The sequence below is a fragment of the Athene noctua genome, chromosome 2, assembly GCF_965140245.1.
Source record: "Athene noctua chromosome 2, bAthNoc1.hap1.1, whole genome shotgun sequence".
In the NCBI taxonomy this organism is placed as follows: domain Eukaryota; kingdom Metazoa; phylum Chordata; class Aves; order Strigiformes; family Strigidae; genus Athene; species Athene noctua.
Window position 1 is genome coordinate 114022342 of NC_134038.1, and position 16528 is coordinate 114038869.

General features: G+C 40.7%; 1 protein-coding gene across 2 annotated transcripts in view; it reads right to left on the reverse strand.

The window, feature by feature from the left end:
• VIPR2 (vasoactive intestinal peptide receptor 2) overlaps positions 1–16307 on the reverse strand; it is a 63359-nt gene extending 47052 nt beyond the window's left edge. The window contains exons 1-2 of one of the 2 annotated variants that reach the window (XM_074899937.1): positions 16045–16307; positions 12867–12969 (exon numbers count right to left, since the gene is read on the reverse strand). In XM_074899937.1, the coding sequence (XP_074756038.1) occupies positions 12867–12969; positions 16045–16098 (157 nt within the window). In that variant the 5' untranslated portion in view covers positions 16099–16307. Of the gene's footprint in view, positions 1–1853; positions 1924–12866; positions 12970–16044 lie in introns of those variants that run through there. The other variant, XM_074899938.1, reaches the window with a different exon arrangement.
• Between the last annotated feature and the right edge of the window lie 221 nt (positions 16308–16528).

The window sequence follows — 16528 nt, forward strand, 5'->3', positions numbered from 1 at the left end:
AATGTTACTCATATTATCTCAGTTTGAGCTATCTCAGAAAAAAAATCACGTGCAAAATTCTGGGCATTTATGTCTTCAAATAAGGCAATTGACAATTCACAGTTTAAATTTGTAATTAATGCTAAAGAGAGAAATGAAAATTTTATCCTACCAATATTATCTCCATAAGATTATTAGAAAGTGTAAGGGACAGTTTGTTCCTCTCAGTAGAAAACATGAAACTTGGATTAGAAATTGCTTACATGCATGTGTAATAACACTGTTCTTCAGCATATTTATAGTATTAGCAATTCACTATTCATTTACCTGTGCTAGTGAGGTCATGCCCCAAATCAAGCCACCTGCGTTAAATGAAGCTGGAAAAGGAATATTTTAAAGTTCTATATTTGTATTAAACCATATTAGTGCAATTAAACTTGGACAGTTTGTGTTGACTTAAAGTGTCTAGCATCCTACTTTCAAAGTTTAAGTCACTTTCAAAGTATATGTAAACTAGGGAACACAAGAATGTGGCAGGTGGATTTGGCCCTAGCTGCAGCATGAAAGAGAGCCAGTGGCATAGCATTCCCATGGGACTCGCTTTCCTTTGAAGACATCTAAGTGTGATAGATGGGAAGGAGCCTCTGTGCTGTACCAAGAATAGGGTTTGGAGATTAAAAAAGATGAGAGGCTTCAGGAGGAGTGGCTGGAGAGCTGCCAGTCAGAGAGGGACCTGAGGGTGTTGACTGACAGAAGGCTGAACAGGAGCCAGCAGGGTGCCCAGGGGGCCAAGAAATAGTGTGGCCAGCAGGGACAGGGAAGGGATCTTACCCCTGGACTCGGCACTGGTGAGGCCGCCCCTCGATTCCTGTGTTCAGTTTTGGGCCCCTCACTACAAAAAGGACATTGAATGACTCGAGCGTGTCCAGAGAAGGGCAACGAAGCTGGTGCAGGGTCTGGAGCACAGGTCATACAGGGAGCGGCTGAGGGAACTGGGGGTGTTTAGTCTGGAGAAGAGAAGGCTGAGGGGAGACCTCATCGCCCTCTACAGCTCCCTGAAAGGAGGCTGCAGAGAGCTGGGGATGAGTCTCTTTAACCAAGTAACAAGCAATAGGACAAGAGGGAATGGCCTCAAGTTGCTCCATGGAAGGTTTAGACTGGATATTAGGAAGTACTTCTTTCCAGAACAAGTTGTTGGACGTTGGTATGGGCTGCCCAGGGAGGTGGTGGAGTCCCCATCCCTGGAGGTGTTCAAGAGTCGGGTTGACACAGCACTGAGGGGTATGGTGTAGTTGGGAACTGTCATTGTTAGGTTAATGGTTGGACTGGATGATCTTCAAAGTATTTTCCAACCTAGATGATTCAGTGACTCTGTATTTGTGAGAGGAGGATTATGGGGTAAAGTTTGCATTTGGTCACCAATTCAATAGAGTCCCCTTTATACAGTTTCCCAAGGAAATGCTGTTTTCCAGAGTCACTTGTGCATGGGGACTGGCTTTCTTCTCTTCACTCCTTTTGGGTTTATACAGCTCTAAATGAAGCATCTGTTCTGCATTCAGAAAGATGATGTCAAAAATAAGGGATTACTAATGGGAACACTTCACAAAGTTTATCTTTGTGGATAGATAACATGTAATGCCATATCCTCCACTGCCTTTTATGCTGTATCAACCTCCAAAAAGGTATACAAGAAATGTATTAAATGTTCATTACCTCACACACCCACCCTCACTACAATACCTTTTCCAGTCAAGCATCAAAGATCTTCAAAAATTGAGGTATCACAACCTCTCTGGGTAACCTGCACAAACACAGTCTCCTCCACAAAGAATTTTTCTATGTATCTAATTACTATTTCCCTTGCTGCAGGTTACCTCCATTGTTTCCCATTGTGTTTCTTGGGGTTTTTCTTCTGTTCACATCTGAGAAGAGTCTGGCTCCATCTTCTCTATAAGCCCATTAGGTAGACAAAAACAGCGATCAGATCACTCCAAGTTAAACAAACTCTGACTCCTAGACCAACATATCTGACTCCTTGTAGCCTTACTTTAGGGTAAGGTAGACTTACTCAGGACTAGTAACTGTGAGAGTGAAATTCATTTTAGCTGTATTCCACAGTTGGCTGAGAAGTTCCTGTTCCCACTAACAATTAACTCTTTTCAGGTTTCTGGTCCTTACCTCTTGAATGTTTTTAGCAACTGACTCGGAGTGTGATACTCTCTAGATTCCATAAACACTTCTGTTTACCCTGAGATCATGCAGTTTGTCCTTTCTAGTGTATCTCCCCCTACAGCAGTTCATACATTTCTTTAAGAATTAACTCATGAGTTTTATCTATGCTCCATTATACCTGTCTACCTTGTACTCCCTTCTAGCACTTGCGGAATTTCTGTTAGCCTTAGTATCCCTGAGATGATGTTGACTTGGTCATCTGTATATAATTTAAGAGGTTTACATCTGAGCAAGTCATCTTCATACCCTTTGAAGTCAATGGAACTTAAACATGCTTAGGTGCTTCCTGAGTTGCAATACTGGATCAAAATCAAGTCCAACTGTCTATGATGCAACACCAGGGCTTATGCAAAGTAAAAGAATGTTTACCTCAGGCAATTCAGGTCATGCTTCCTTCCCAATTGATTTTAAGCCAGAAACATCAACAACGTGACATACAAGTAATCAGAAAGACAAAGAAACTATTTTCTTCATCTGCCAGCATTCAGAACTACAGTCACAAAATGAAACTCTTTTGGCTTTGATGGATGTACTGACTGAGCCAGCATAAACAACCCCTAGAGTACACAAGACTAATTAGCATCTTGTGCGACTTCAGACCTTTTTAGTTCATCCTCATTTCCACTAACAAGGGAGAGCTGACATGAGTCATGAAAGCGTTCATGCATACCCATAAATGCTGATGACTTTCACAAATTTTCCCTTTTGTTCAATATACTTTCTGTAAGATTGTGGATTTGCTACAGTAACTTGCAAACAGTTCAGAGGCCTTTATAAATTTTTGTTACACTGCTGTATGGACTGTGCTAAGGTTTTGATAAAAAGGCAGCTGAACAACATAGACTTCAGAGCTCCATCAGTATATTTTCCACAAAAAAACCCACAAAGCTTTTATTCAAGCTTCAATTACATGCAATATTATACAGAAAAAATGAGGTTCAAGTCCTATTCCCACCAAAACTAACACAATTTGCATCAAAACTTGAAACAAGCTTTGCAGGAAGGAAATCAGTAAACAAGTTTTTGACATTCAAAACATTACAAGTCACTAGTGTTTTCTGGGGAATGTATTTTTTTACACTTTTTCTTCAGTATTTTAAGACTTCTCAGGCATCTACAGCACAGGATAGAATGATATTTTTTCAGACTCCTTAAATCAAATAGATAAAATAACACAAAAGATGTATTTTCTGCATCTAGGCTACATTCAAATGCATCAACAATTATGAGAGTGAAACTTGAGTGGTTGACATCAGAATTCCAATAAGAACATTAAGCCTCAATTTATGTATATTTACAGGCTTATTTATTATGGTACAGGAATTCTGATGAAACTGCTGAAATGTCCTGGAGGCATTTATAATCACTGACTACAGTGTACTTCTGTAAACTGGTCTAGGTTGAATGCTGAAATGATGGTATTACTGGTGCACTGCTAGAGGCTGTTAGAAGTACAACTGTTAAACAATATGCATTTTTTTGAGCTTTCAAGTCACACCTTTCCTCATTTCCCTCTCCTCCTATTACTACAGATTTTTTGACAATATTGCAGTCATATATCTTTTTCTTCTCTTCGCAAAACATACCCCATTGCAGAGGCAGGATACAATTAACAAAGTCGATTCTTACTCCACTTGCATCAATTTGTCTCTTCCATCCCAAAAACATATCCCTATTGTAAAACACGAGCTTAACTGTGCACAATTGAAACTAGGAATTAGTTTCCCACTGATCTTGGAAATTCAAAATGTGGCACAACTGGAGACCTTGGTGAGTTTTACAGGTCTTCAAGTAGATATTGCTCTTTACCCACCATAGTATCATTTTACAACAAAAACACATGCAATATTGTCAGAGGGTGACAGAAGAATTCTTCACTTCATCCTAAAATACATGAAAATAGGCCAGATTAATTGCTGCCAACAACTGCCTGTTTCTCCCCAGTGACTACAGAGAAGCCTACAGTGCTATAAATACCTACACTGTCGGAAAATGAAGAGGTGATAAATACTATGTTAAATGTGTCTCTTTCTGCACATAGAAATCTAACTTGATCAAGCTTGATATTATCCTGTCTACTCACTTGCTCTCTACTACTCTGTGTCCAGCCATTAATTCATTCGGTGTTACGACTTCTGGACTGTCATCCATCATTGCTGCATTTCATAAAATCATTATGTACACTCTTATTCTCTGGTAGTTTTACTCATCTCCCACATATATAAGCCTGTTTCCTGATGTCTCCAAAGGATATTAAGTAAGATACAAAACATTTTTATTTTTAGCTTTAAATAAGGTTTTAAGTTTTAGTTCTAGTAACAATTTTACCCATAATTCTATAGAAAATATATCAAATTTAAATAAAACAAATTGCTCCAATGTTTATTTCATATGTCTGCACTTCTATTTATAGTATTTTTTAAAATATTCTAAGTATGCAAATGTATTTTAATGTATATATTCATCCTTTTATGTTCATTAATGGACTTAGTCTCTATGTTTGCATTCTGCTTCAATAAATTCTCAAGCCTTGACTGTTTTTGTCCTTTCACTCTACTCTGTACACATATAAAACCAGTCCAGGTCTTGATTAGTCTTAGCTCCTCAACTTTTTCTGCACATCTCTACTACTATACTCTTTACTTTCTTCTTTACCTATTAATGAAGCTAGGAAAGGCAAGAAAAATAGGTTCTTCATCCCTATTTCTCTGCTGTCTAGAAGAACACTCCTGCACCCTACATATAACAATCTCTTTTCAACCTCTTTATTTGCATCACGTATTTCTCTCGTGTGTCATTCACAGCATATCCAAAGAAACAATCAATCTTCCCAGAAAACCTCTACCCAGTGACTCAAAAGTGTGGCCATGGTATCACTCCTCTACTGCTCTTCCCTCCAGTTCCTCCAGATAATATTGCAGATGCTATTCTTAGCTAGTTTCAATGAGATCACTTCATTTGAATGTTTGGTCTTTAATGCTTGTGATGCATTCGCAGATACTTCATATTGAAAGGAAATGTGGCAGACTATAAACTACATTGTGTTTCTGATTTTTTTGTGCCTATGTAAGTATTGTCACCACATTCACCAATCTGCTATCAAAAGATCCAGTCTCTGAGCAACAAGTTTGCTTACCTGGATGTGCTTCTTCATCTATAAAAATGTGTAACACATTGTTTTATACTGGAAAGTTTTGTTTATATGTACGTTTTATCTACATATTAACCACTAGGTGGCACTTTGTATTTGGATTTTTTTAAATATCCAATATAAGGAGAGGTTTAGCATTTTTTAAACTGTCTAGGCATGCATGATACATGAAACAAAGAAAGAGTGCTTTGAAAATCAGCCAGAAAGTTGTCAGCTAGTCTAGGGTTTATTTTTCAAACAGGGAAACGTTTTGATTTTTGTACTTTGCTTGACAAAGCAGAAGCAATCTCACCTCTTATGGGCAATGTTCTCTAGACTGTAGGTCTGAATGCCACAGCATGTAATTTAGACTACATGAGAATTTATGAACATATACAGACCGAAATTCTTTCCACATTTTCACACAAGCAATAAGAAAGAAAGTAAAAGGAGGCACTAGAGAAACAGCAAGCTAGTAAACTAGAAGCAAAGCAAACACACAACTGAACTGCTTAAAGTGGTAACAGGAATAAGACTACAAAAATACCCTTGCTCCAAGCTACTTTGCTAAAGCTCTATGCTGCCTACTTTTGTCAGGGCCCTGAGTGCATTAATAGGCCTTAATGGCCCTGACCAGCCTTATGCCTCTGCTCAGGGTCCCATCTAAGCTCAGGTTTGGGTCTTCAGCGATGTTGTAAGTGCACCTGAGCTCAGCTTTGTCACAGCAGTGCCTGTGCCTGCCTCTGCCTGGGCCCCGACCCACCACCGCGGCCCTGCTCAGCCACCCCAGGGCTGTGTCCAACCCTGGTTCCCTGCACCAGGCCGGACCCTGACCCCCACCTGCAGGCTAATGTCCTTGCCTGTCCCTACCCCAGGGAGATGCCTGATGTCTGGGGCTGGTCCTGCCCATGTCTGCCCTCTGGCTGCCTTGGCTGGGGGTAGCATGGGCTCTGCCTTCCAGGCCTTGCCCTGCCCTGCCTGCCCGCCCAGGGGCCCCCAAACCCCCTCCACAAGGAGCTGCCAGCCCGCGATCATGTGAAACTGGAAACACCGCCTGCAAAGCGCTCAAGCAGCAGCTCCAATATGCCTATGTTGAATGAAAATGCTGTTGTGAAACTGAAGCGTACACAAGGTCTGATTATTTAGACATGCCGAGGAAATCCGAAGATAAATGTTTTTAATTACTAGTCAACAAAAACTACTCATACACAGCAAGTAGAATTTTGGAAGTCTACATCAGATTTAGCTAGTTAAACAGAACAACGAAACCAAATGAGTTTACCTCACATTCATGTAAAATCTTTGAAGTTTATAGGTTTTCACAAGCTAGCGCTATTACCAGGAATGGCAAAAATACTGTTACTGAGATTTCTAGGGGATTACTGGCTTTTCACTAAATGAAACATTTCAGAAGAAATGCCCTATTTCCCTTCTGAAGAACAGTTTCTCATTAAAGACTGAAAAATCCATAAGAAAATTTTATATTTTAATGTAATTTACAGAATTTTAGAGTTCTATATGGAAACATGGAAGTTGCCAGCTAAACACTTTGAAAAAAGCCCTCTCAAAAAGAAAATGCATTTTCCATTTTTCCACCAAATAAATCCTGCTTACCAATTACTCAAAATGTTATTTGGAGACAAGAACATTTATTTTTGTATGACTGGACAGCACTCTCATCTTACTATAAGAACACCATTTTCTATCATACTGCAAAGATATTGATGGATGTATAGTCAAAACTTCAAGAGGTACCTTCATCTTCGTGTTGCCCTAATTTAGATATGCTGTACATTCTTCAAAAAATATTATTAAATATTCTACTGTTCATATAAACCGCACCACAAAATATTAAAAGTCTCTGTATATCGGGACCAGATATATTTCTGTTAGTTTGGATTATATCTAACCCATGTGCTATTTGTTGTATTTGCTGGCGGTTTATAGTGTTTTGGTATACAAGATTATGGCTTGTGGTATTTGAACTTTGGATGTCATGGAGAGTAGACTGCCATGGCCACAGATGTCTTTATCAGGACTCCAGTGCAAAACTACGCAGGACAGTGTTTCTTTCAGAATCTTCTGAAAAACACAGTAAGTTCACTTACAGCTGCGCACTTTCCTTTTTCAGGGCTCCAACTGCCATTTATTAATGCCTGCTGCTACATTTCTATTTACGTTTTGCAGGGGGGTAGAAATTTCAGACCTTCAAAATTGTCCAGTATATCCGTGGCCACATGTTGCCTCTCATTTCCAAAAAAGTTTCTTACTATCACCCTTAGTAACCTTTATTATAAGAGATTTTTGAATGTGGCTGATTCTTGGTCTTTGCAGTTTATTTCCTGTTGGTTATTTTTCAGTAGGCAACTCCTTTCATTCAACATCCTTTCTCAACTATCGCCCAGTCTTCTCAAAAGACAAACCAGCTCTGCCTCTCTTTTACCCTCAAATAAATAAGAATAGCTTCCATAAAGCCCAGACACTGTCAACACCATAGAGATGATCAGTTTTATATGGTGTCATTAATGATGATACTTCAGTGAATGGAAGCCAAGATAGTCATTCAAAGCAGCCCCTTCAGCTCCCCTCATAAAAAAATGTGTGAACTAAAACGTAGCCACATCTGTACTACAGCTAGAAAAGCAGCAACACAGAGATTCAAGAAAGCTAAAGTTGTCTTGCCAAGAACTACTGGTGCTGCATGACAGGAAGTTCCATGATCCTACTACTTCATTTAATTTTACCTTTAATGCTACCTCAGATAACTCTAAGCAACACTGCAGTCTGAACTACTGACTCCTACAGAGAAAATAACTGCAAAACCAAACAAAAACTGATGGAAGACCTTGATGAGATTGGAAGGAATAAGAAAGCAGGAATTTTGAGGAGATTCCTTTTCACCTAGCAAAAAAAGGCCTCACCTGGCTTTGCGTAAGTCTCCTATATATTGACGTGGAGGAGAAAGTGATTGTCAGGTTGTCTTAGTTATACTCAGAGTCAGTCATTTAGCGCAATACAGAGATGTGTGTGCGTGTGTGTATGTGGATTAGAATGCAAAATAAACACTTTCTTACTGGAAAAATAACCTTAACAGCAGAGGTTAGTTGGATAAACTAACTTTTGGACAACTTGGCATGGGTCCAACGCTTTAATATTCATCCCACCATTCTGAAGAGCTTCCAGAAAAATGTGCTCTGTTTCACCCACAAGATCATGAGCTCAGTGCTGGAATCACTGAGTGAAATTCTACTAGCAGTGTAATTCAGGAGATTGGATTATATAGCAACATTGGTCCCTCTTGCTTTACATTTATGAATAAGTAAGAGTGTAATTTTGGTAGTTCTGTTTTAATTTCCCATTACTAGCTGCATTATGAAGTCTCTCTTTGAGAAGTTTATGAAATTCTTTTCAAAGCCATTTCTCTTTCTGTCTACATCCCTTCCTCAAAGTTAAGATGTCATATCTAAAATTAAAAATGTTGTCTGGCATATGGGTCTCTCAAAAACACATTTTGGAAAGCAAGAGCCAAAAAGACTCATTTAACTGTGTAGCCACTAAGTCCAAAATGAATAAAAAACCTCTAGACTTAATTTTCTGATAACGAAATCTTTTTAGAACTTTTTGTTGTAGAACCCCATTATAAAGTCTACTGACTGAGTTTTAACATTTTTGACCATAAGATTTCACTTTTCATTTAAAGGTAAACAGAAACAAGTCAATTACTTTATAAGGAAAAATTCTAAATACTAAATAAAGATAGAAATTTGCAGTAGGTCAATTTTGATGTAGTTGCAATCACTTTTATTGGAAGCTTTCTAATTTTTGTAAGAAGACAAGCCATCAGTAGTAGGTAAAAAATAAATTAGTGGTTTTCCATATGGACCTCAAAATTCATAGCTGTTATGAGCTATTTAGAATACAATTCATCTGCCCTCCAAAAAAAGCACACAAAAAAAATCCTCTCCTTGCCTTCCAGCTAAGGTGCATCCATACCCTAGGTGCCAAATTATATGAGGAAAGAAGAAAACAAATGCGCAAAGAAGCCAATGCAGCCTTCATAAAATAAACAACTGGATTTGCTAGAGAGCGCTACAGAGAGGAAGGCACTGCCACAGATCTTTGGAGAGTGACTTTCTTCCCTAAATGGAGTGCAATGCTCTCCACTAACAGAAGAGTAGTGCCAATGCCTGAAAATCCCCCAAAGGGTGCAAAGCAGGAGGTCTGAATGTCTAACAGTTTGATGTTGGTAAATGAGCAGAATTTAGACAAACCCAGTCCTGTGGTTTTAATATACCCTTAGCATCATTCAAAGGATATTTGTGCAGTATTTTTATAGTGTTTCCTTGCAAAACACCCTGTTGCTTTATTAAGCCATGAAGTAATCAAGCCCTTCACAGAATTCGTAGTCAGTGATTTTAAGTGCGCTACAAAAATTACTGAAATTCCTCAGCCCATGTTATGAGGCAGCTCAGATGACTATAACATCATTTTATTACGTAAAAAAACACACAACCCTACAACTGCCTTTAAATCTTTCCTTTGACTCTTTCTAACTTGGAGCTGAGAAGTATTAGATAAGGTATTCAGTATGTAATTGCCATTTAGGTCAAAGGAGAAATTGCCTGTCCCATAAAATTTGGATCTTTAAAAATTCAGTAGCCATGCATGCTAGAAATTCTAGAGCACATTACTTAGAGGTGTGAAGGCTTCCCAGGTGCCCAAGTAGTTAATGAAAAAATTCCCACTGATTTTGATAATGGAGGCCCAGGCCTCCAGTGGAAAATCTCAGTGAATCTTTATTTCCAAATTCTATACAGTACCTTCACTAGATTTCATTACAGCTTTTGTAAGGTAGGTAGCGCATACTAAAGTTAGAAAAGTGTCCATCTTTCCCATTCAGAAGAAAGTGAAATAGGATTTGTGAATTTATTGTAATGAATTATGTTTCAAATGTACTACAAGTTTTAGGTGTGGAGCTAGGACTTGGACTAGTTCCAGTTTGCCAATTTTCATTAGTAATTCTTCTTTATCAACAGTCAGAGTATCACTGTGACATTCTTAAAGTCTCTGTTCAAAATACTCCTTGTATCTTTGTATGAGTGCAGATTGCTTATTAGGAAAATAAGGGCACATAGAGAAATGGGTATTTTTGGAAATGCAAACGCATATATTTATCGTAGGCTCTTCTGAACAGGCAAAGGTAAAGGTATCTGTAACATGAAGCACAGGATTAAGTCTCCTGTAACATTAAACATACAGTTTTTAAGGGTTCATTACCACAGGGCCTTTATTCCAGCCTCCTACAAAATAGAATATTCCCTTAGTTTCAGCCAGGAATTCAATGCAATCTATAAATCCTTCCACTGCTGTTTTATCACAACCTGCAGTGTTGAATCAACACTATCAGACATACTGTGTTCTTCCAAGGCATGAAGTCCTTCCATAGCAGTTTGCCTTCACACACCCCTCTTCCAGTGAAAAGAGACTGTGAAGAAAATATTGACAGAAAATTTCTTTCTTCCCCTAGGGAACCCAATAAAAAACTGGTGTGCAGCACAAGGATACCCTTGGAGCAGCCCAGCATCTGGATCACAAAAGTGGATCTTGAAGAAAGCTTCACTTTCAAAGCTGTATAATAGCTAATAGTGAATTTATTAATTCAAGATTCAATTCATTAAGCTGGGCTAGTAATTATTTTTCCATCTGGCTTCACACTAGTATTATCTATGTAACAGCCGCCTCTCTTCACCACTCATAAATAAAAAAAAAATCTAAATGTAGATGAATTATTCCAGTAAGATTTCACTTGGAGAGATATCCATGCAAATTATTCCCTGTTATTATAATTTTCCTAATTACTGTTCTGGATTAATAAAGAGGAGAAATTATAGTAAAATACAAACTGCTTCTGATACTTTTAATTATTGTATACAAATTGATATTAGTGGGAGTTACACATTTAAGTCAAGAAGAGAGGTGGAGAAACCATCATGAGTTGGGACTCATGTTTATGCTCGCAGAGCACTGCAGATGGCAAGTCCCTGAAGTACCATAATCATCTTCAGAGTGCATTCAAAACAGAGTGAATATGAAAAAACAAATGCACTATGTATCACCTACTTCAGCCAAAGGAAAACAACCACACTGCAAGAACTGCAGTATTCCAAGGAGCCCAGTCATTCTGAGATGATACATACCTGGACTACCATATCAAAAGGTGGGACACCAACGAGGCTTAGAGCTTTGTAAAACTAATTTGAAATTAAATACTTCCAGCCACTTAAAGATCATTTAACAACAGAAATATAATGATTAACTTTAGATGCGAAATTACTTCGTAAAAATCAAAATTGTGTTTTGAATTGAGAAATGTTCAGTTGCCCTTAGATCTAAAATTTCTTTCCCCTTTATCTAAGCCTCACTGAAAGCCCCTCCTTCCTTTCAGTATTTCACATTTTACCAGAGTGCTGGGCAGAAAATGTATGCAAATGAAGCACTCCAAGAAGCACTTTTGCCTTTTCACCTGTAGGTGTGTAGAGACTGCTTTCTGCTCGCAATTTCCAGCATATGGTTTACAAAAGATAACTAATCATAAACCATTAATATCTTTTCCATTAAAAAAAAAAGTTAATAAATACACACTTCCAACTTTACTGAAAAGCCAAAACCTTTTAACCAAGTTCTGCCCCAGCTACTTTAATGTTACAGATTTGCTTTTCATTTGCCTGGATTTATCTGTCACTTTTGTATTTTGCCTGCTGAACAAATGGCTTTATTATTTATTAGCAGCTCCAACTTACAAGAAAAATGTATTTTTTTTTCATAATCTTATGTTCTACTCACATGAAAATCTAGCAAGGAAATCTAGTAAAATCTAAAATTAAAAAACAGTAAACTACATCTCTTCCTTCTTTCTTCTATTAAATTACAATCAGCCATATCTGTATCTATATATTTATCCTTCTATGTAGAGAGAAAATAAAAACAATAAAGTAACAGAGAGAATTTGGTTTTTGAATGTAACGCTACTGTCCAGTTTTTCCTTTGCATGACTCTGGTACCATGGGTGTCAATCTGATCTTCCATCTGAAACATCTTCTGTCTGGGAAGCCCAGAGATCATCCCTGTTGCTAGTACTTTACTTTCAGCCGTAGCTAGAGATAAATGAGATAAATGCTTGGATTCAAGGCTTTAAACTTTACCTCAGACTTGTTATTTCTGCTGATCCTGTCATCACCAGCCTGCAGCTTCTCTGCTAGTCAGAAAATACTAGCAGCAACAACTTAAAACATGAGAATGCACTTGCTCCCATCTAGTGTCCCACCCAGTGCATGTCTAGCACCTGGCACACCTCTCACAACATGCTTGCTTACAGCTGTACCTTTAATGCAAAAGCTGCATAAATTCTAAAATACATCAAATTATAAACACAGTACAGATACAGCAACTGCAACAGTAAAGATGGTAAATTGAGAAAATCTTGAATACTTCAGCTGTCTCTACATTACAGCTCATCTTTTCTTACCTTTGTAGTCCACCGGCTTTGCATTCTTTAGAAGTTCCATGCACCTTGTTTCCTCCTTGTGAATCTCCAGCTTAAATCTGCATTCTGGATGAACACCATTCACCTGTGTCAAATTAACAAACAGGCTAGGGTCTTGAAACACTAATTAAGATTCTTTATGAAGGATGCAACTAGTAATAATGAAAGCCACAACTTTAACTGGCACTGATTTTGCCCAGGTATGTGCTAGGCATTTTACAGATCCAGTCATTGCCTATTTTAGCTTCTCACACATTGACTTTTCAAAACAAAATGTCAGAATAATCTACTAGAGCATTCACTGGCTCCTTCCTGCAGCATTTCAAGGCCAGTTGTCATTTACAAGAAAATATTTAACTTTCTAGTGCATTCACCAATATTGTTTCATGAGTCTTTTACTCCAGAAAAACTGAGTCAAACTGAAGCAGGAAGGTTAACACATTTGCTTTTTTTGGTTTTGTGGTAAGTTAGAAAGCTGAAAGTTTAATACAAATCACATAACCTGAAAACTGATCAAACTGCTTTTTCTTTGACATGGTAAATTTTTCTTTTCTTCCTTTTTCCACCATGTATATTTGATCTCCTGAAGGCCACAGAGCACAATTATCTGATTCAAGCAAGTGCTACACAGGAAGAAAACCCCACTCCTTGAAAAGTGAAAGCACTATTGCCTTTACTTGTTTATAGCCCTGCCCCAAGTTCCTTCGTTTTCAGAAAGGGTTATTTATGTCCACGTGAAGAGACAGAGAAGTAACAGTATTGGGGAGAGAAACAAGACACCAGGAAGTTGTACTGAAGTCAGCTGGATTCACAGAAGCAGACAGAGTATAATAGAGAAACATGCGGAGTCTGTAAGAGACTGCACGGGAGAAATGACTGTAGTAGGTGACAAATGGGAAAGCAGGAAACATCACTGAAGCTGAAGGGACAGTGTGATTAGCTCAAATCAGATAGCATCATAATGAAGTAAAATGTGAATATGCAGTACTCCAGACATCCTCACACTTGTAGTTACCAAGAAAAGGGTGGTCTCTCCAAGTTTCTCCTTTCTCTCTCTCTTACTCTTTTTAAGAGACGTTTAGTAACAGGATCTGGTTCTGACTCATGAGAGTATTTTTCTTTAAATGGCAGTACTTAATTAATTAAGCTGTGATCATGGACCCAGAGTCCAGAGTTAGGACTGAGAACCTGGTTATTCTGCAGTCTCCTTGTGGGCAAGCCACTTGTGCAGCTTTTAAAAATACAGCATAATAGCCATCAGCATAACAGCAGGAGCTGTCACGAAAACTCACAAAAATCTGTCCCTTCTCCAAACATCTCATTTCACCACCTACAACATCAGAACCTTACTTCCTTTTCCCCATTTTTTCTCTACATTGACTACTGAAATTATGTTTTTAGGGAAGATTTTTTTTTATTTTTTAAAGTGAATTTGTACAGATCCTTGACATGAATTAGGATTTCTAGCACTTACAAGAGAAAATTCAGTGTTATACTGAAAATATTTGTGTTTTGTTATGTATTATCTACTTTCCAGATAGCTCCCCTGGAAAATAAAGCTCCATGTATACATGATGGTTTTAATTGTATTTTCCTTTCACACAACAGATTTTGAATCTTTTTTTACAATTGCAAAAATTCAGTAACTGAGAGCAGATATCCTACTCATCAGAAAGTAGTATAATTACAGGATTTTGGAAAGGTAGGTTCCAGTAAATAAAAATTTTACCTAAATGAGGGATAAATCAAAGCTGACACTGCAATTAAGAAACCTGCCAAATAAATGACACCTCTCTCTCGTACTTCCAAAACAACTACAAGTTTCCCCAGTACCAGTGATCTAATATCAAAGGTTACTTTGAGCACATAAATTTGTTAGCACACAAAGGTAACACAACATATACTTTGCAAACCTGGGATGCACACCAAACTGCAATAGACTTTGTTCTAATGTATACACCTGTTTCACTCAGATGTACTTCAAGCTAAAAAGATTTAGGGTTCAAGAGTATGTGGCACTGACCGCATCCTGAAACACATCAAGAACCCCAAAATGGATTTTGAGGGCACTCACCACCTTGCGGGGCTGGTGCTCATCCACCTGTCCCTCTGGTTTACCAAGGGCAGGTTATCCTTTGTAACCACTGAGCGCAGAACCGTGGGCATTGTGTTGCACATTGTAAAGGTACAGTTAGCTGGAAATCCAGCTGAGGAGAGTCTCGGTGGTTTTAGCGATGTAACAGTTTTTGAGGTGTCCAGAACAGCAGTTTGACTGGAAAAACATTTCTTCTAACAAGCAGCTTACATTTACCTTCAGCACGGTTTCCCGACTTTTGGTGGAAATCATCCATGATTTTAAATTTACAGTAACAAAAAGTGGAAAGATTTAGAGGGCAGATTTATTTTTTATTAACCATGTTTCCAGCAACACTATAGACTTTTACAAACAACTGAAGACACGCTGAAAAACATAACGATGTTAAAAGCAGACGCCCTAAATTTGAAGTCTTCAATATTCTGAGCGCTTTGTACGTTGTTACGCGGCTGCATCTATTAAAGAGAAATTCATGGTGCGGGTTTTTTTCCCCGTATTACGGTTACCAGGGACCCTCCACACCGTAGCAGGGCAGTGCTCTGTGAAAACTCTTCGCAAACTACCGGTGGCCACCGGCAGCCGGTGGGAGCAGCGGGGAACAAGCGCTTGGGCGAGGAACGGCCCGACGCCGGGGACAGCGATGGGCCCGGCCCGCGCTGCCCCGCCGGGCGGAGCCGTCCCGGCCCCGGAGGGGCGCCCGGGGGTGCGGGGCGGCGCCCCCGCCGCCTGCGGCCCGGCCCGGGGGCCCTGTCCCGGGGGTGCCTGTCCGCTCCGCCCGGGGACACCCGGGAAGCGCCGGCGGCGGGAGTAGCGGGTCTCCCGAAGTGAGGACGGCGGCGCCGCCGAAGTCTCCGCACCTGCTGCGGCTGCGGCGGAGCCCCCCGCGCCGGAGAAAGGCGGCAGCTGGGAGGGAACCACCAGCCCGGGGGCGTCCGCGCAGGCACCTCCGCGCCGGGGGCGGCGGGAAGAGCCGTAGCGGTCACCCCACCCGCGGTCGTGAGGGGCGAGCCTTACCCTTGTGCCGGCGGCGCGGCCCGGGCCGGGGGTGAGCGCGGGGTGACTTACCCGCCCCAGGCTCCAGCAGCAGAGGGAGAGGAGGAGGATCGGCAGGTTCCTCATGCCCGCCAAGTGCCGGGGCCGGCGGGCTCCCCTGCCCGGCGCCGCTCCGCGGGCCCCTTTCGAAGGCGGCGAGCAGGAGCCGGGTCCCGCCACGGCACCATAGGGCCCGGGGGCCGCCGCCGGGGCGCCGAGCCGAGCCCCGAGCCCCGCGGGCGGCCGCCGCCCTGCGGCTGTGGGCGCCGCCGCACCTGCCCCCCGCCCGCCGCTCCGGCGGCCGTCAGCTCCCGGCCCGCTGAGCCCGTGCCCGCCGCCTCCCTGCGCTCAGCTCCTCCTCTGGAGCCCGGCTCCCTTCCCTCCCGCTTCGCCTCAGCCCCTCTCCTCGGCTTCCTTTTCTCCTCCTCCCTCTCCCTGCCGCGGTTGCTCCCCCCCGTAAGAGGGGCGAGTCGTTCCCCTCAGCCGGGACGCCCCCCGCCCATCCCGGCCCCCGCCG